The following is a 21,760-nucleotide window of genomic DNA, read 5'->3' as shown; positions in this document are numbered from 1 at the left end:
ATATATTTTTAGCTTTCACTTGCCAGTGACCGTATAAATACCCTATTGGTAAATAAAAATAAACATACGAATAATGAATAAAAAATACACTAAATAATTTTAGACAAACAAGACATAACACACAAAGCCCATAAATCAGGGGTTCCCAAACTTTTTTCAGTCACGACACCCCTAAGTATCAGAACATTTTTCACGGCCCCCCTGGCCCAAACGTTTCTAATTGATTAAGTAAGAAATGAATATTCAAGTAAGTACATTGTGTTTATATCTATTCCTTAGTGTCAGTTATGTCAGGATTCACTTCTGTTTGTCCACAATTTGTCTATTACATTGGTCATAAAATAACTTTTAATGGGTCATGGACCACCAATCCAGGGCACCCCTGCAAGTCCCCCAAAGCACTGCAGGGTGCCACGGCACACAGTTTAGGAACCACTGCCATAAAGTGTTAGTTGTGGATATACAGTAGGTAAATTGATACTACTGTTTGAGTCTGTCACAATTGTTAGTCCAAATGGACTAACAATTGTGACACTCAAACAGAAGTATCAATTTACCTATATACACAACTAACACTATTGTATATGGGCTTTGGGCCTTATTCTAGTTCACTCTTTCTGACAAAATCCTTCTTAGATGGACAAAACCATGTGTACTGCAGGGGGGCAGGTGTAAAATGTGCAGAGAGAATTAGATTTGGGTGAGTTATTTTGTTTCTGTGCAGGGTAAATACTGACTGCTTTATTTTAACACTGCAATATACCGTATATACTCGAGTATAAGCCGACCCGAATATAAGCCGAGGCACCTAATTTTACCTAAAAAAACTGGGAAAACTTAGTGACCCGAGTATAAGCCGAGGGTGGAAAATGCAGCAGCTACTGGTAAAGTCCCCTGTATAATAATACAAGGACACCACAGGCTGCTCCCCCTACATAATACAAGGACACCACAGGCTGCTCCCCCTACATAATAACAGGACACCACAGGCTGCTGCCCCTACATAATAACAGGACACCACAGGCTGCTCCCCCTACATAATAACAGGACACCTCAGGCTTCTCCCTCTGCATGGGACACCACAGGTTTCTCCCCCTGCATGGGACACCACAGGCATTGTTCAATCCAGCTCACGGTGCAGTGTAAATGGGTGACCCGGGTCACAGCAACCCGGGGCCCATTCTCACCAATGACATAGCCAGCACTGAGAGATGATCCCATCTCCAAGCACTGGCTCACAACCCACATTACATGACAGCAACCACCTGGCATTAATGTCAATAGGGACACTGGTGTAAAACGCCACAAGCCTTTTAGCCTCACTTAAAGTGTGACTGACCTCCATCCCCTGTACTGGGGGGTTGCAGCTGCCGCGCTGTCTGGCTCCACAGAGAGGCGGGGGGAGGAGGGTGCACAGCCGCCGCTGTCCTCCTGGTGTGTCCGCTGCTGCCCTGCTCGCCGCTGCCGCTGCTGCTGCCCTGGTCGCAGTGCTCAAGAGGGAGGTAGAGGGTGCCGCTGACAGGCTCCACGTGGGGAGGGGGGTGCGCGGCGGCAGCCGCTGACTTCGTCGCGCTGATGCCGTCGCCGTCCTCTGCTCTGTAATGGCCAGGCCTCCTGCACCATACATGTCCTCAATGCAGGAGGCCGGCGGCCATGTTTCTGTAGCCGCGGCCATCTTCCCTAAGCCGCGGCTACAGTATTAAAGCCACTGACTCGAGTATAAGCCGAGTGGGGAATTTTCAGCAAATAAAAAGGGCTGAAAAACTCGGCTTATACTCGAGTATATACGGTAGATCTCACTTTGAAGTAAAACCCCACCCAAATCTAATTCTCTCTGCACAAGTTACACCTGCCCCACTTGCAGTGCATATGGTTTTGTCCATCTGAGAAGGATTTTGTCATAAAGAGTGAACTAGAATATGGCCCTTTATGTGTTGTGTTGTCTGTCTAAAAGTATGTACAGGTTGAGTATCCCTTATTCGAAATGCTCGGGGCCAGAAGAATATTGGATAATGGATTATTCCATATTTTGGAATATTTTTAGATTTGAATGAAGTATCTTGCATTTATGGCAGTTAATTTGAATACATATTTAGTGCCAGTTACATGTTATTTCCCCAGTAGTGCCAGTTACAGATGTAGCCAGTAGGTTTTTAGCAAAAAATAAAAGTACATTTTAGAATGGTTTTCAGAATAATTTGGATAAGGGATACTCAACCTGTAGTAGGTTTTATTTATTCATTATTCGTATGTTTATTTTTATTTATCAATTGTGCTTTTATGTTGCCACTGGCTGGTGAAAGTTAAAAATATATATATAAATAAATGTGCATAATTAATTGCTAAACAATTTTACCTAGCGCAGTTTTTAATTTTTTTTTTGTCTTTTATGCGATTTACAAGGGTCTAGCAATCCTTTTTTAACCTGCAGCAGGACACCCATTGCAATTAGACTGAGCACCTTACACTAGATACATGTGTATGAGCCTGGGGTACCTGGAATCTTTCATCAGGCCCCGCCTGATGAAATTTTGATTGAACTTTAATTCAGAGTAACTGTAAGGGGACAATAAGAAATTTTTCCCTACTCTAAGAATTCTATAGTGTGTACCCAGCTTTTGGAGTTCCTTGAGGACTTTGTTTTTTCGCAAGCCCTGGTGTAGAGACTGCATTTGCAACATACAGTATGCCTGTACAGTAAGTACTGGGATACAGCCCAAGCTAATTAGGGCTTACTAGGTTATACTTATGATACCCATTTATTGGGAGCATTAGCTTCATATACTTCTCACAGGTGCTTTTAAATGAATGTGCAAATAGACAAGTAAACCTCTGAATCACTGTACAACTATTTATCGAATTTTACCCTTTTCTTCTCCACCTTTAACTATTAATCGCAATACTTGTTATTACTTACTGCATACTGAGGAAATGATATTACATTAACTTGCTCTGCAGTTACAGTATATTCACTGGTCTGAGCTGCAAACTGACTTCTAGTAGAGTGCTCATCGCCATTCAGTTTGCTGTCTGTAGCACCCTCTTGTGTTGGTTAAATGAACTGCATCCATCTAATATACATGTAGCACTTGTTTAATACTGAAAATACATTGTATTATTTTTAACATTTATTCAATTCACACATTTATTCACACATTACACAGCACTGAACACAAACCATTAGTCTTTCTTTTCATGGCTACAGTGGCACTTACAATATATAAGATCATACACACACACACACACACTGTGCCTTTAGTGCTATTTGCAAAATTAAAATTGTTTGTGCTGCTTTTTGTAGTTTGTCTATGTGTAGTTTACTCACAGCCACACATACTGCAACATCTCCTTTCTATGTATAGTGAATGGAAATCGCATGGACTGTCTGGATTACAAACGTTGCATGTGTTACACATCCATATGGTTTATGTGAGGATGACAAGGTCAGATGAACACTTCAGTCAAATGCATTTGATTGAAGTATACTTACAAAACTAGTTAAAACAGATAAAAGCTATTGTTTTTACCACTACCAATTCCCATTCGGATGCGCCATCTTTTCTTGTAGCTTTAGGATGTCTGCTGGGCGTGTCCTCGTGACTTATTTGCATAACATGCCAAAGGCACAGAATTTGGAGAGGTCCCGGGCGGCTCAAGGGGGGAATCGCCGGCGACTTCTCCCCTCGCCGCAGTGTATGGGGGGCCTGTAATGTATTATTTTTAAACATGAATTGGCTCTTGATTAAAGATACCTTGTTTGCGTTCATAGCTGTGGCTATAATCCATTTTATATTTTTATTAACTGGTAAAAGTCCTTCACAATACCTCACAAAAATATCACACAGGTTGAGTATCTCTTATCCGAAATGCTGGGATTCACAAACTTTTTTGCGCGGCCGCATTGGTGACGTCACCGACGCAACCCAGCACTCACGCAATGCACCTCTGGGACTGGAGATGCCGCTGAAGAGAATCCCGGAGGCCACCGTGTCCACCCCCTCCCCCCCCTCCCAAAAAAAACCCAACAACAACAAACCAAAATATTCTGAAAAACCACGGTTTTTGGAATACACGGATAAGGGAGACCCGACCCGTACTAAAAAAAGTTTCTTTGTGCAAGTGTTTATTTGTAAACCATAAATATGGAAAAGTTACTTGGATGCTCATGCAAAATTTATGGGTGCCTTAAACGCCACGCCAGGGTCACCCCCTCCTCAAAATGGTCCGGATTATGCAGCACCATACTGTATGGGCATTACACATCCTCCCCTGTTCCTTTTTGTTTCTACGCTGATAACACGTTTGCTAGAGAATGAGAACCCAAGGACAGGCAGGAACACACTGTAAAAGTAATTAGTATATAGCACATGGTCATCGGACTCCGCTAACTCAGACCATCTGACAAAGAACAGCAACCTGCCAGTTTGGCAGCATCATGTCTTGGGAAACAATGCAGATGAGGGGAGCTCGAACATACTTGACTGTTCAATCCATTCTTAATTGCTGGCTGTCTTTTCATATAACCATTATTGGAAGATATACTGCTGAGAAATTGTTTGTCCTGTACAGCAAATAAAATATTACATATTGTTCTCATTAATGCTGCCTAATCCCACCCGGGGGGTGGTCGTGTGACAGTAAGCGGATCAGGTACTGCTGCCACTAGTGTTACAGCGATGGCTGGGGGGGTTCTCTGCCCCAGTAACTACTGGTTTGGGAACTAGCGGATCACCTGCACAGATAATGGCTATAGGACAGATCCCCTCTTCAGTTGTCGGATTTGGCGCTTCAAAACAAACTTTGATTGGAAAATATTTAAAGCCATTAACGTCCATTCTCCTCAATGCATTGTGCAGTACAGGAAAAAGTATTTCTCTATTGTTTGTATTTATAAAGTCATTTATAGATTGCATATATATAGTTTCCCGCAGCAGTGTACAGGGAATATTTGGACATTCACATCAATCATTGACCTGGTTCAGCTTAAAATCTCAGATTTATTTTAGCTTGGAGAAGCGATAAAACAGAAATCGATCAACTCGTGACATTTTTACAGGGGTTGTTGGTATTTTAATCCTTTCTACTTAGGGGCTATTCTATCCCGGCCGCTATTTATGCCGGCGTAAACAGCGGCCGACCAGTATTCAATCCTGGCCGGAACTCCCCTGGAACAGGTTCGCCTCCCTAGCGGCCATTTCCGATGATTAACGCCTGTTTTCGCCAATGCCAGAACTTTCTGACTGTTAGGGTTTACTCCGCCAGTTGGAAGAAGGAACCCCACATTGTATAGTTCGAATGGCAACCGACCTAATAATGACAGGCCGCTATTTTCGCCCGGCGAATATCCCCCTTAATCTCTCTTCAAACTTTGTTAAATCTGCCCGTATATCCCGTACTACATGCAAATGCCTACTTACACTGGGATTATTATTGTCAGAATATAATAAACCTGCCATTATATTCTTGTATTGTGGGAGGAAAACCGAGTACTCAGAGGACACTTCTAGGGAAATACAGAGAGAACATGAAAACTGTACACAGATAGGGCCTTGGTGGGAATTGAACACAAGACTTCAGTGCTGTGATCGGTGGCAGCACCGTCATTACTTCAAATAGACACCAAATACCACTCTAAACTTGTTTTTTTGTGTGGCTCCCCTTATTGGTGACGTTGCAGTCCCACCTCTGGATCCGCCACTGGCTATGTCCAACTGTGTTGGCCAAGGTTGATTTTGTTTATCTTATTGCACTTGATGGTTATTGATCCACCCCAATGTGGGAATGGCTGCAATGTACTATGTCTGTTGCAGCTTGGGTGCAAAACTGCAAAGTGACTTTTTTTTTATAGAAATTTATAAGCAATACACAAACTCAATAAACCTAATAAACTTTGATGTAGAGACATCTGCGTTGCTCCGCGAGGTGGCATAGTGTCCGTATAGGTTTAGTAGAACATCAACTGCCAGGTTTCGAACAAATTCCGAGCTGGCTCCATAACTCATAATTCTACAGCCATTGGGAATCCGAGTTGCCTGTCTGTTCCCAGATGTCAAACCTTCCACTTTGTGTTTTGCAGACACCTTTATTTACACCTTTGCTGCAAATACCCAGGATCTCTTTACCATCCATCATTGTCTTGTATTCTATTCACTGGTTAATTGCTACGCTCTCAAATAGCGCCTCATTAAAAGTCTGACTAAAATGTGTGGGGAGAAGCAACGACTTTCCTTTGTTTTCAAATATTTGTGCTCCATATGGGGTTTATGAATCATGCACTGGATTATCATCAATTCGGCTTTGCATTCCAGGAACATTACTGCCACTGATTGGAAATGCTGTTGTATCCAATGCTGGAATATGTTCTTTTCAACAGTTCCCCAGCATCTGCTGCGCAGACTTTCTCTGTTGCTAAAAATGACTCGCTTGTTTTTTGGGATGAGAGTGCAGTAAAATATGGCAGCGTCCATAAATTGACATCACACATAATGTTAGCGGTGTAAAGGTGCCTCCTGGTGTTCTTGCCAATCCTACTGTCTTTGCTAGGCTTTCATTGTAAATTATGACCCAGAGAAGTAGTCAAACTAATAAAACGTGTGGTTAAAGTTCAATGTTTTCCAGCATGGGACTTTTAGTATTTATACGACGGTTTGAGGTTTTCTTGATGTGGTTACGGGCGAAAAAAAATTCTTATATAAACTGATCTTTAGACTCGGGGAATATATTTCAAAGTGTTTCCATAAAAAGCTAATCAGACGATTGTTCTGCTCGGTAACCCTTTGTGTCCCTTTTTATCTAGGAGGAAGACGAGCTGGACTCTCATACCATGGTAAAAACGAGCTCGGAGAGTGCAGGGACCATGAGAGCGGCCAGCACAATGAGCGAAGGTGCCCAAACGATGATCGAGCACAACAGCACCATGCTGGAGTCAGACTTGGGCACCATGGTGATAAACAGCGACGAGGAAGAGGAGGAGGAAGATGGAACTATGAAAAGTAGGTTTCGCTATAAAGGGTCCATGACGTAATAATGTTGTGTCCTCCAACACCTCTTTTGGACAAACCTTCTTTGAGGATCAGGAGTATATATACAGCCACAGTCGTTTTTAGGAGTATTGAGTTAATTCCAGTCCTCGATATCTACCAATAGTCCACAATTTATAGACACCTAGCTGGTGCGCAGTTGCATTCATTACTAATTGTCACATTTCCCAGGTCACCTAGCTGGTGCACAGCTGTAGTCATTACGGTCACATATCCCAGGTCACCTAGCTGGTGCACAGCTGTAGTCATTACTAACTGTCACATTTCCCAGGTCACCTAGCTGGTGCACAGATCCAGTCATTACGAACTGTCACATTTCCCAGGTCACCTAGCTGGTGCACAGCTGTAGTCATTACTAACTGTCACATTTCCCAGGTCACCTAGCTGGTACACAGATCCAGTCATTACTAACTGTCACATTTCCCAGATCACCTAGTTGGCGCTCAGCTGTAGTCATTACGAACTGTCACATTTCCTAGGTCACCTAGCTGGTGCACAGGTGCAGTCATTACTGTCACGTTTCCCAGGTCACCTAGCTGGTGCACAGCTGTAGTCATTACTAACTCACATTTCCCAGGTCACCTAGCTGGTGCACAGGTGCAGTCATTACTAACTGTCACATTTTCAAACATGCTGCATTCGTTCCCAAAAAAAAAATCATTTTACAGATCCACAGTTGGCCTGGAAAACAAACTGTTGATAGATCTTGTGGACCGGTTTGGCCACCCCTGGCCTAAAGAGTCTCATAGAACAGTTCTTCTAACTGTCTGGTAACTAAGAAAAAGGGTAATAAATAAAATACTGTCAGATTTGTGAGCGGTTCCTATTTGTGATTAGCTCACCAGTACCGCTGAGGTCACACCAATCCATCATATGGATAGTGTCCGCGTGTTTAGCAAATAGCTGTAAGCTATAACAACCTGCTTGTAACCAACACATCCGCTGCACACGAAAGCAATATCTGAACAGACAGCCTGTAAATAAACTCATGTCACATTTACAGTGTGCTCCAGCCATATCGTTTCTTCTTCATTCTCGCCTTCTCATGTCTTCATGACGTTGGCTCTCCCCTGGTGCCCATAAATATTCCTGAGTAAGGGAGAAAGGGAACTTCCCAGGTGCTGCTAGGAGTGGTTCCCGAAATCAATATATGACGACATTAAGCAGTAAGAGCAGACCCGCTCTCATTATTATGGGGTGTATTCAATGCTATATGGTGAGCTACAGTATGACAGTGAGCAGTGTCGATAGCTCGCGGGTCAGTATACAACTGACACCCCCCACACTCGCCATTTCCACCTCGCTGGGTCTTTTCAGAGAGGTGGTATCGGCGAGCGCTGATGCCAAAACATTGAGGTTTGCCGCTATATGCAGTGGGCTTGAGGGTTTCAATCTTGAGATTTTGGTATTAGTTAAAGAGTGGGGTGGTGTCCTCAGCAGTGGCACAGCCAGTCACCATAGTGCTGCTCTGGCTTTGGCATTGCTGGGCATTATCGAACAGCTGAGATGCGGCATGTGCTGGGAACATTGGAGGCTGGCAGGCTGTCCTGTGCTGATGATGGAGAGCAGGTGTAAGGAGAAGTATTGCTGCTGCTGGGCTCCCCCATTCTCCCGCTAAGTACAGACTGCCCCTTCTTGCCACCAGCATGTAATGCAGCGTCTTGGCAGGACAGAGACAGTGGGGGACGGGGGGTGGTGGTTGTCCATTTTACAGGGGAATAGATGGGATCCCTACCTGACACTGCAGGATGGGTCCGGATGCTAGGGATACAGATGGACTATGTAGGGGAAGTGCAGCAGGGCTGGATGTAAGTATTTTGGTTTGGATGCAACTTTGAAGGTTCTCCATGCATATAGCGAACCCTTGTACAGCTGCTGCTGATATATCCAGTTTGCCTTCATTTTCATTTGAAGTGTATGTCCATATAATAGATCAGTACTCTATCAAAACGCATCCTCCAACCTTTTCATACCCCCACTATCCACATCGGCGCGGAGTAGATTTTAGTTATTGTGGCGAGCCTCCGAGTCCGAAGCGTGGGGAGCGCACGCGGAATACATGTAAAGTAATCCGCGGGGCTCGCTGCGCTCGCCATGCTTCGGGCTCAGTGGCTCGCTGTGCTCGCCACACTATAATCAACTCCAGGCCAACATGGATAGTAGGGGTATGAAAAGGACAGAGGATGCGTTCCGCCGCCCCTAGCGGGGCTAGCTGCGCTCGCCACGCTTCAGGGTGGTGTGGATAGTGGGGGGTTTTGTGATCCTGGCTGTCAGCCACAGCACATCATCCAGCACCTGAGGGAAGAATTGTCTGACAGGAGGGCGTGAAATCGCATCACATCGCATGGTAAAAACGTACCATGTGATTTCACTACTTTAGCGTACGTAGAATATCTGGGCGCCGTGCTAAGTACCTGTTTTGGTTTCCTTTTTAACTGTTGGGGCAATTAAATCTCTGAATTCCTTGGATTGAGATTTTTCAGCCCCGGGATTACACAAATTTGGCGAGTTTGTGTTACCTGATTAATGCTTTGACAATTACCACCTACAGTACCTAAACATTGTTGCAGACCAAGTTATCCCCTCGTGGCAGCTGTAATCACTGATGGCACTGTCAGGATAATGCAGTGGTTCCCAAACTGTGTGCCTTGCCCCTGGGGGACTTTCAAGGGTGCCTTGGTTTGGTAGTCCATGACCAATTCAAATTAATTTATGGCCAATGTAATAGACAAATTGTGGACAAACAGATGTGAATTCTGTCCATTACCCTCATAATGATCCTAAGGATGAGATCTAAATACAATCAACTTAATATTTTTTTCTGACTTTGAGAAACCTTTGGCCTAGGGGTGGCATGAAAACAATTTTGATACTCCAGGGTGGTTTGGGAACCACTGGGATAATTCATCCTGCCACACTGCAAAAGTGTTCGCGAATGTTTTCAGAAACATGACAATGAGTTCAAGGCACTAACTTGGCCTCCAAATCCCCCAGTAGAGAATCACTTCCATTTTTTTATACTACCTTGTCATATCAAATATTTAATAGCAGGATTATAGAAATAGCAGTTTTTTACCTTTTTTTTCCTTGTGTAATATTTTAGAAGGCTATTAATTTGAAGGTGTGCATAGCCTAGTGAAGTGACGCTATATAGTCTTTAGCCACTAGATGGAAACGAAGAGCAGATTATAATACACATGCACTAGCCAAGAGGCCATTTAAATTATTTTTGTCACTTCTAATAAATACATACATACATACATGTTGTATACAATATTATATTGCACGGATTGAATTCTAAAGCTAAAACCCCTGGATAGAAAATATTTCACATGATAATTTTCAATTTTCTAGATTAAAATGATAGTTTTTTTTTTTATATAACAGCCCTCTATGTTTTTCGCAGGTGACTCTTTGTATCAAAATGATAGGTGATCAGGCACTGATTCATATAGCTCATGTCATCCGATCGTGGTTTTATGACCATTCATATGTGCTGTCTCCTCTTTCCTGCCCCCTCTAATTGCTGGACATCAATATCATAAATCCCCTGTGGTTGGATTTGGAGAACAGGGATCGGTCACGTTATCCACCTCAAACAGCAAGTTTAGTATGCATAAAGGAGATTGTATTCTCACTTGATTATAAATGGAGACTAGGCAGTCTTGAATGAGGTTCTACTGTTTGTTAATCTTGCCGTCTCCCCATCCCTTTGTTTCCCAGTTTTGATGTTGGGAAAGGAAACTTCTGACATTGAACATATGTCATTACATAGAAACAGTGCGGAAGATGTATTAAGCCTGTTGAAGAGATAAAGGTGATATAAGTAGAAGGAGATAACTCACCAGCCAATCAGCTCCTAACTGTCCCTTTTCAAACATAGCCGATTGGCTGGTGCATTCTCCTCCTACTTTATATCCACTTTCTCTTCACCAAGCTTAATACATCTACCCTAGTATTTGATGGCAAATTAGAAAAACTTGGCCCATCTTATCTGCCCTAAATACACGTACAAGCACACACAAGGCAGAGGGGCCCTGTCCTTAAGGCACCCTTCTTCATTATCATTCTTTCCTATAGACCACCATGGTAAACACGTATTCACAGCATATACTGTAACAAAAGTAGACTTTTTTTTTAGTAATTATTCACCTACAGAAGAATTGCATTTCTGGGTTTTCCAAGGATTTCAGGTTGGTGTAACTTTGTTCAAATTTCAAACTCCAATTTTTTTTTTTTATATTTTTTTCTACAGTTATCCCTCATAGAGCATTGTGTATGTTGTGAATTTGCCATTTGTATGTGTCCCCCACCAGCGATATTAGAGGTCATTTTCGGTGAAAAACAGAGAAGCTAGCATTTCAAATTGCTTGAATAAAAAAAAAAGATACATATTTCAAAATGGGTTTTGCATTTATATATGATATATATATTGAGAGAGAGGTATTCCAGTAAAAATAACAACTTTGAAATTGTACTGTATTCATTCCCACTGAAGTACAAAAAAAGAAGACCTTTTGTTTTTTAAATCTGACCATTCATTTTGGGCTCAAATTTCAGTCCTAAAGAAGTAGGGAAATAGTTTATAGCTTGAAATATGCTGTAAATGTCCGCAACAGTGTAAAAATGTCATACACCATGATACAAGAATGGCCGCCATCTTTAGATAAAGGTAAATAAAAAATAAAGTAATGGTGGTTTCTGATTACTAAGTTACATCATCATACACATAAAAATAAAATAAAAAATGATCAACAAATACGCTATGGTACAAAATGTACCATGTACACTCTCAAGACATCCCGATTGTTCTTTGGACTACCACCGCTCCGGCTGGCCACAGTGACGGGTCAGAGTGATTATTTTGAGTCTTTATTATTATATGAATAATGCTTCTTTAGTAACATTTGTATGTGATATTTAGCTGATTTGCATTCTACATAATACTATTGCCAAACATGTCAAATTTGAATTTCTTTTCTTTGAGATTTTATATAGTCATGCTTCAATAAAGGAAATCAAGCAACCAATTTAATTGTGGATCGTTTGATATGAATTGACCAGATAACCATGGTTGGGCACAGGTGACTTAATTAGTACCTCAAGCAGTTTGATTTAACCATCTTTTCAGAGCCTAGGATATCCTTAAAACCTGTGTTGTTGGTTTGCCTTGAGAACTGTGTTTGAGAATCCCTGTGCTATGGTTCATTTTTGTGAGGAGCCAATTACCCTAGCAGTACATTTGTTGGATGTTGGAGGAAACCCAGGCAAGCTCGGAGAGAATATACAAACTTCACACAGGGACATAGTGGAATACAACCCACAACCTCAGTGCTCTTTGCCATTACTGGCAAAGAGCACTGTTGTAAATGTCCGCAACAGTGTAAAAATGTCATACACCATCTGCACTGCCAGTCAATATATTAACAATATTCCACATATTTCTTGGATCATATTTTTTATTCCAAAGGAAACACAGCACTTTGCACCCCAGTGGGAGATGTCTTGGAGTCTGCGCTTTAAGCACAGCTTGGACTATAAGGCCATGGGGGTTCTATGCTGTCACTCCTAGTTTGATCCTATCTGTCTTGATATACAGGCTTAGACTTCACAATTATGCCAGTAACCGAATAGAATTCTTACTTTTTTTTTGGTGGCATACAATAGGGGTAAGCACTGGATTCAATGAAGATTGAATGTAGTTGCTTTAATCAACTAATCCCTAAATATGGATATTATTTTATAGTATTTTAAGCTGCATCGAATTTACATTCCTGGTGCATGGGTATTTTTGTGGCCTCCTCTTGGTATTGCAATGCATTTAAACACGGCCACATACTTAATTTATGTACGTAATTAGTACCAAACAATTCTGGCAATAAGCATGGGTATCCCAATTAAACAGCATACACAGGAGTAGTATAGTATTACGGATTCAGTCATTTATCATGGGGCAATGGGGTGCATGCAGGCATAAACGTTTTGGTTGTTTTAATTACCTGTTTTGACATCAAGCCCAAAAAAAAAAATTTTAGGCTACCGCAAATATAAACCTTCACCAATCAGCACAGCTGCTGTTCAGTGTAACTCATTGATATTTCTATTCTTTGCCCATGAAAAGTTACCCTTTTTATTATTATAATCCAGGACAAACACTTTTGTTATCAGACCTAAGAAATACATGTAAGATATTAATATGAGATTCATTATTTTTCCATGCTAGTTATTTACCTCTGTTCTTCTGATCGTATGAATCATATCATCCTGCAATTACTTGCTAGTGTAGGAGTCCTAGGGCTGCTCTCGGGGAGGGATTGTGTTGTACCCTTGTGTCTGTCTGACGCCTCATTTTCCGTCACAGAACTCAGAACTCGGCCTTAGGTACAGTCTCTCCCAATGGCTTGTGTTTTCCTCCTCAGAGATGCAGTACTCAATATGTTGTGGTACATTCCTCACGCTTGTTGCATTGTCAACAAAATCTTTCTGGCTTTGGATTAGATTTTCATAGGCACAGAGTATTTTTATTTTTTTTCCTTTACTCGGAACTTAATATTTTTTTAAATGCAGTATATTAAGTATATAAAATATTATACATTTTGTATTTCTTCTAATAAGAAGAACAATGATTTTATTACGTACATAATACTTATAAACTACCAACGCTGGATGTAGCACAAATTTGTAATGGGTTGAGAACAAAATGTTGAGACTATTTTGACCAGATTCAGTATTGAATCCCGGCGGTCGGGATCCCGGCGTTCAGAATCCCGACGCCGGAATCCCGACAGCCGAAATGCCGACAAGGGGGGGACGTGGATCGCCCCCCCCTGCGGGCTCGCTGTGCTCGCCACGCAGCGGGCCTGGTGCCTCGCTACGCTCGGCACGCTAATTTATTCTCCCTCCAGGGGTGTCGTGGACACCCACGAAGGGAGAAACTGTCGGCATTTCGGCGGTCGGGATTCCGGCGTCGGGATTCTGAACGCCGGGATCCCGACCGCCGGGATTGAAACTGCATCCCATTTTGACCATGTCAACATTCATTATGTAGACTGTAATGAAGTGTTGATAAGTTACAATGTTTACATTTTTGTCCTGATGCCCCTGCTGTGACTTGAATACTCTTGGAGGGGCTGCAGTAGCTCCATCTGCAATCATGTGACATCACTTCTGGGTCAGACCACCGTTCCTCTAGCATTCTGGTGAGTACTTCTCTACTTCCTGCTTGCAAGAATGTAAGCTTCTAGATCAGGCATATCCGAACTATGGCCCTCCAGCTGTTGTGAAACTACAATTCCCATCATGCATTGCCACAGTTTTGCTCTTAGGGAATGCTAAAACTATGGCAAGGCATGGTGGGACTTGTAGTTTCACAACAGCTGAAGGGCCACAGTTTGGACATGACTGTTCTAGATAGAAAACCGATCAGGGGAGACACAATGGGAAGTTTCTGGCTTGGATGCATTAGCATACTTGGTTCTACTAATCTGACTCAACTGCCTATTTATGCAAGTATCAGAGCATGTGTCTTAGTCACGCCATCTACAATTGTCACTGTTCTTGTTCTCTGTATTCTGGTTCCAAATGTGGGATCCCCTGGGTTAAAATAATTAAACTGCTCCAGAATGTCATTAAACTTATTAAGAACATTAAAATATGTAATCATATGGGCCCACTTCGCTTGTAACAGGTTACGATTTACAACACATATCCAAGTGAATAGTAGTATCAGACAGTGTTCTAAAGCAGATGCTATCTCTCGGGGGTTAATGTTATGTACTTGACTCTAACTCGGATGCACTTGAGGCCGCGTTCATTCGTGAAGTTAAGAGGACTAGTGGGAAGGTAAAGGAAGATTAGGTCAAAGATGTAAATGGGTGAGGGCCTTATGAGTGTACGAAGCTTGGATTTGATTCTGCAGGGAAAGTTCAGCCAGTATAGGGATTGTAAGAGTGGACTGGGGGGCATACAAAGTATGTTAGGAAAGAGAGATGGAGTGACTAGAGCTATTTGTCAGGGAGGATGTTACAGTAGTCCAGTCTGGAGATGAACAGTGACTAAATGAGGGTCTTGGTAGCATGCGGGGTGAGAAAAGGTCTGATCCTGGAAATATTTTTGAGATGGAAACTGCAGAACCTGTGTGAGGGGCAGAATATGTGGTTTTAAAGAAGATGGAGTCACTGATAACTCCAGTGCAGCCTACCTGGGATCTAAAGGAGATAGTATGCCATCAATAGATAATGAAATTGTGGGAGGGGTGGGAAGATGATCAGCTCATCTGAAGAGGTGGTGTGCGCAATAGAATAAAAGTTCAACCTTCTACCATTCCATCCTGTCCAATAACATTACTGCTTCCTTTATGCTCTTTTCTCGCTTAAGTTAATGATTTATTTATTAACAGTTTCTTATATAGCGCAGCATATTCCGTTGCGCTTTACAAAAGGAGACAGCGATACAACAAACTGGGTATTTACAGATAGTCAAAAGGTAGGAGGGCCCTGCTCGCAAGCTTACAATCTACAGAGCCATACATTCTCTCTGGTTGCAGACCAGACTAGTACACCACCTCTCCATACACTGCCCCTTTATTTACGAAGTTGGGGGTTCTATTGAAGAATGGATGTTCCTATGGGCAACCAATCATTTATTATCTTCTAGAAGGTGCTAAATAAATAAGTAGATTCTGATTGGTTGCCCCCATAGCAACATCCCATCTTCAGTAGAACTCTTATCATAGTATATAACTACACAAGTTTACAGATAGAGGCAGTCCAGATATTTTAACCGCATAAGGGCCATTATCCATGTTTAATATAAAGTAGGTACTCTCAATGTAGGAGCAATCGCAGGCAGCTTGTAGTCAACTCCTTAGCTTCACAATCATTTTCATTATCTTGTGGGATCAGGGGACTGTTCAAATCTAGTAAGTATCCTGGTAGTGCTCTTGCCACCTTCATGCTTTAATATAAAGGTTTCTTTTTCTGTTCCTCGGCCTGTGTTTCTAACCTTGCATTTTCCCATTGAGAATGGTTACAATCGGTGGCTTAAGGGTTCTTTACAAAGCCATTACCAAACCCATTCTTTTTTTTGGGTGTCCATCTATTTAAAATAAACACCAAATATGCAGTAACGCTGCGGCACATCTACGTTTGTTCATTGTATGCAGCCCAGCACTCGTCTCCTGTTGCCGCCCACGTACAGCGAATCCTGCTGGTTTAGCACTTCCTACTAGCACATCCTCCAGGCACAGCCGTGACATCCTCATGCACTGACAGCGATGGCTGGTCCCTAATTGAGTGTCTTCACGCCGTACGTAGTACATGCCTGCAGTAATATAAATCCGTCGCCGGCGACTATTACACATGATTTTCCGTGCTCACCTGCCCTTCTGAGTGAACGGAGTATTGGCTGTGCATGCCTCTATATGCGATACCACCGCCTTATTCTCTCATTGATTTATAATGTCTTACACTTTCATTCTGTTCTTTGATTCGTATAACATTACATTTAAAAGGCTGATCTTTAATTCATCGTGCTTTTGCACAAGCTCTTGGGTTGATGTAAATAATTAATGTCATATATTAATATTAATTGGTTTCAGATGCACTTGGGGTCTCTGCTCTTAAAGCCTTAAGCTCATTGTTTGCTCCAGGAATCAGAAGTTATTCTGTGTCTGTTTTATTTTAATGTACAGTGTTAATCCCCTCGAATTTACGTGCTAAAATGATTTTGGAAAGCAGAAGCGGGCGCGTTCCAATAACATCACTCTGAAGTATTGGGTGGAAAACAACGCTAAACCGTTTTCTCACATGATGCGTAGGAGAATGGGATTAGCACTTCTGCTCAAGTGTAGCATAAATCAGTCCTAATAATAAGCATTGTATTCCCCAACTATCATTTAAATGCTTAACGATGATGGTAATTTGTCCACATTGCCAAATCTGGATACATAACTTCCTTAATTTTTAATAAAACAGGATTTGTGCTTCTAAACATAAAGTGCCAGATGTATTAAGCTCCAAAAAGTGAAAAAGTCGAGAGTGATAAACAACCAGCCAATCAGCTGCTGTCGTTTTTCCCACCCAGCCTTTAACATGGCATTTAGGAGCTGATTGGCTGGCTGTTTATCACTTTTTTCAACTTTAGATTTTTATTGATTTTCGATCATTATGGGTGAAAAAAAAAAAAAGGAAAAGGGTACGGAAAAAAGAGAGGCATGGGGTACAATGATGGGGTTACAGGTATGGTACAAATCTGAGTCAGATAAAGTTAAGACATCCAAAATAGACATAAACATCATCTAGATACTGCCGAAGGATGAGCCAACGATCATGTAAGACCTCGTGTATAATCTTTGACATATCCTACTGAGTCTACGTTTTGCCCACGGAAAGTTTATATCTTGTCCAAGGGGCCCACTTTTTCAAAGTGGGAGTCGTGGATAATAGGTTAAAGGGACAATCTGATGTTTCGAATTGGTAATTGGAGTGGACTATATTCGAGACTTTAGACTCCTACATGACACCTGCATTGCTCCACAAAATATGGCCGAACTCACCGAGGGCGTGTTGGAGGGAATGTCAGGGAGTGGGGACGATTTACCATATATTTTGGTCATGCCCCCAACTTAACGACTTATGGAAACCTATATTTCAACTCATATCTACTATTTCACATTGTGTAATCCACCCACACCCAAAAGTAGCTTTACTTCACTTATTTCCACACTCCAACTCCCCCTCGGAGGTATATGTACTCAGCCAAATTCTCTCAACTACCAAACGCCTCCTGGCACGCAACTGGCGTACCACCTCAGTCCCCCATTGGTCTGAAGTCTCGAAAATAGTCCACTCCAATTACCAATTCGAAACCTCAGACTGTCCCTTTAACCTATTCTCCACGACTCCCACCTTGTTTATCACTTTTTGAGGCATTGTACATCTGGCCCATAGTACTGATATAGGATGCACTGTAATAGTATTTGATTGTTGGTGCGTTATTGATATTCTTTGAAATGTTTATGGTACTTTAAACTATTGTCCTAAATTGTTAGTGTAACCTTGATTAAGTGTCTGTAATTTAACACATTTTTTATCTTGGGTAGTTTCACGGCGCCAGCATGGCGCCGTGCTACTTCCGGGTTCTACGCTCGCCACGAAATATCTCCAAAAAAGTAATTAAACTCCATGCCAACATGGATAGTTCATACCTCCACTATCCATGTTGGCATGGAGTTGATTTTAAATAGCGTGGTGAGCCACCGAGCCCACAGCGCGGGCGAGCGAAGCGAGCCCCGCAAGGGGACAGACGCACGGCGCCGTGAAACTACACAAGTACCAAGGCAAGCCAATAATGATAACCTTGTATTACTTATGCTTTAATTCCAGCCTTTAAAAAGAACTTTGCATGGTTGTACACTTTGCCCATTAGGGGGTTTAATTTGATTTGGGAGGAAATGCAAACCAAACAAGTTATTTAGCACCTGGACAAATTGTGCAGCAATGCAAATTGCAAATGGGTAAATACTGAGTACTTTTTGCAGGTAGTCCACAAATGCTGGACATCTTTATTTTTTACACTGCAGTTTAGGTTTACACTATGCGTTTCCCCCACATCTAAATGCACATTTTGCGTTTGACCCACCTGCAGTGCTACATGGTTTTGCCGAGGTGCTAAGTTACTTGTTCTGCTTTTTAAATTTGTTACCAATTGTGATTCAGCTTCTAGTGCCCAAGCTCTGTGCTAGCAACTGGTTGAATTTAAGGAACAGCATGTCCTCCTCCAAAGATGAGGTCCCACCAGCTCATTTCATGCTTGCACCCTTTTAAATTATCTTCGGAGAGGAGATGCAGCCGGTCAGTTTATTTCATTAGCGGTTGCAAATTCCAGTATTCTCTCCCCATCCTGCCTGATTCACTAGGAAGGTTGATGGTATACGGGAGTGTGGTGGGCAAACAGGAGCTTCCTAAAGAGTTGACAAGTATGTCTTCAAGTTGGCCGGCGTTTCTGTTGTGAGGTCAAGCAGCGCCACAGTGCAGTATCCCCACTCTCTCTGCTGAGCCACAGTCCTCTCCCTACACCGTGTAAGGCAGTGCTGTAACCAGATTGTGCCCCTAAATGTCCCTCCTGTATGGCCACATTTGTTTTCGTTTTGTAAGGAATAACCATAAATCATTCATACGAGTTCTGTTCTTCAAAAAAAAACGAAATTTTTTTTCATGCCAATTATAACCATCTCATGAACAATTTATAGTTTTTGGGATTGCCGAGCCCACTGCGGGCAAAGCTCTCGCCACATGAGAAATCAGCCTTGCAGTTGCCGTTCCCTTGCCTACGTTAACGCGTCATGCACTCTGCTTTCCTTGGGGTCTCTAAAAATGAACTTGGAACGAAGTGATAGAATTAATCTTGAAAGGTTTTCTGGGGACAGCGATTACTTCCAGCTGAGACGGGGCTAATGGCTAATGCCCGTATAGTATGATTCGGCACAGCTATTCTCTCAAACGTGTATGAAATTTCCAGTTTAGCTTTAAAGGCTAATTCTGCCTAAAAGCCAAAAAAACGAAATTTTGGGTGGAACTAAATGAGCAAAATAAATATAAGAAATGGTAGTGTTCTGGATTCGCTCCGTTTGTTTATATTGTGTTATGTCAGAAGCTGTATAATGGTGAAGTTATCCCAGCAATCTTGGACTTTCTGCAGTAAAACAAATACAGACAATCTAGGATGTTGGAGTGAAAGTTTTAACCCCCAATATTTGCTTCAGCCCAACATCTCCTCCTAGCGTCCGTTGTTTGCAGATTGGGAAGGCACCACTGCGCGCTGCAGTGTTGTGCAGTAGGTAAATTAAGGTATTCATATACAGGTCCATAAGCATTCAGTGTTTTGACAACGATTATGTCCACATGCAGGATTGCACCAATAACAGATATGTATTCATGTTCCTAGCCTCATTCCACCATGTGTCACATGACCCATGTCGAAAGGTGTGAACCATGGCTTCTCAATTCTCTCATTTAAATGAGATGCAACAAAACCGTTATGTGTATATTAATCAGTGCTGCCTCAATGAAACGGTTTTGTTGCATCACAATTAAGGTGGGGGGTATTCAATCTGGGATTCCAACTGTGGGAACGTTCCCACAGTCGGAATCACAGGCCTTTTTCGTTCCGCTCGACATGAACACGACAGTCGGAATTCAAAACGGACACGGATTGATGAAAAATGGCTGTGAATTCGAGCTTGGCACAAGCTGAGTTGCACGGGATCTTGCGTGCTGAAACGGGGTATTAGGTGCGACTGTATCAGTAATATATGTAGGGAGGACACTGATTGTAGAATATGTAGTCCCTTGGGACAGATTAATGGATACAAGTAAATACAGGTAGGGAGGTCCTGGGCTTGTCATTATAGCTGGGGGATTCATGTTACAGAGTGCTGTTGCTGGTTTGCTCTGCACTGCCCGGCATGTGTCTGACTTTTCACCATAATATGTACAGTATGCAAATGACATTTAGGAACAAAAAGTTATTGAAAAGTGTTTCCTTTTTTTGTTTTTATTTTTTTATTTCCACAAAGTGGTAAAGCGCAGTGCTGACATTTAGAGTAATTGTCATGGCAGTTGCAAGTCGTAACTGTAGAATAGATGGAATTGTTATTTTGTTCTTCATGACCTTTTACATAAAGTTTTTAATGTTTCAATTAAACAGATTTAATAGTGTTCTTGCCTAGCAAAGTTATCACTGTACAATGCTATAGGTGTCTCTGTTACGACACTTCTTTGTGCCTAGTAATCTGGACCAGATTAAGAAAAGCAGCCATTACTGTGCATTATACAATAATTAATGTATCAATGTGAATATAATTTGCTTACATTTTTTGTGTGTGTAGGTTGTGTCTATTGTCTAGATCAGGCATGTCCAACGTTGGCCCTCCAGATGTTTTGAAACTACACATCCCAGCGTGCTTTGCAATAGTTTTAGTATTCTCGAATAGCAAAACTGTGGCAAAGCATGCTGGGATGTGTAGTTTCAAAACATCTGGACGGCCAACGTTGGACATGCCTGGTCTAGATTATTAACCGATGTTACAATAGTGTGTTGTTTGAGTCTAATTTCTAGAATAGAGATGTGTCCTCTTAGTTCATTGCTGTGGGAGGCGCTATGTCCTGATATCACTGCCTTCCCATTCATAACGTATTGTAGGTGAGTACGGCAAAATACGCTATTCCGCAGTGTTTGGGGACACATCTGTATCACACTATGGGGTATATTCAATTAATGCCGGATCCATTCCAACATTCTTTTGCCGGAATGGATCCGGAATCAGCGGCCAAATTGATACTCATCCAGCCGGCGTGGGGATGGGGTGAGTGCTGCGGCGGGAGGCGTAAGGATTGCCTGGGAGTCATGCCGTTCCTCCCTGACTCAATCCGGTGTGTTTTCGTGTCGGATTAAGATTGCTGGAAACATGGCCAAAACCTTTTGTTTTTTTCTGTGTTTCAGTGAATCCCACCGGTCGCGGAACATGCCGGAAAAAAAGCAGCCAACACTGAATAGGTTGGAACCCTCTCCGACCTATTCGTGTTGAAAACACGTCTTTTCGGCAAGATGGCAGTTCCGACAGTGATTGAATATACCCCTATATTTGGAATGTACAGAAGCCTTGTAGTTAGCAAATAATCAGTAATGGTTGTCTATTCGTGGTGGTGTAATCTGAGTAG

The 21,760-nt window shown here is 42.2% G+C and overlaps 1 protein-coding gene across 1 annotated transcript in view; it reads left to right on the top strand.

Moving 5' to 3' along the window:
- Nucleotides 1–21,760, top strand: part of STK3 (serine/threonine kinase 3) — a 205,341-nt gene that overhangs the window by 121,524 nt on the left and 62,057 nt on the right. The window contains exon 9 of the mRNA XM_083186984.1: nucleotides 6,797–6,992. Coding sequence (XP_083043110.1) covers nucleotides 6,797–6,992 — 196 coding nt within the window. The remainder of the gene's footprint in view (nucleotides 1–6,796; nucleotides 6,993–21,760) is intronic.

The sequence above is a fragment of the Crinia signifera genome, chromosome 5 (genome assembly GCF_055691185.1).
Source record: "Crinia signifera chromosome 5, ASM5569118v1, whole genome shotgun sequence".
NCBI classification, from domain to species: domain Eukaryota; kingdom Metazoa; phylum Chordata; class Amphibia; order Anura; family Myobatrachidae; genus Crinia; species Crinia signifera.
This window is presented reverse-complemented; position numbering and strand designations above follow the sequence as displayed.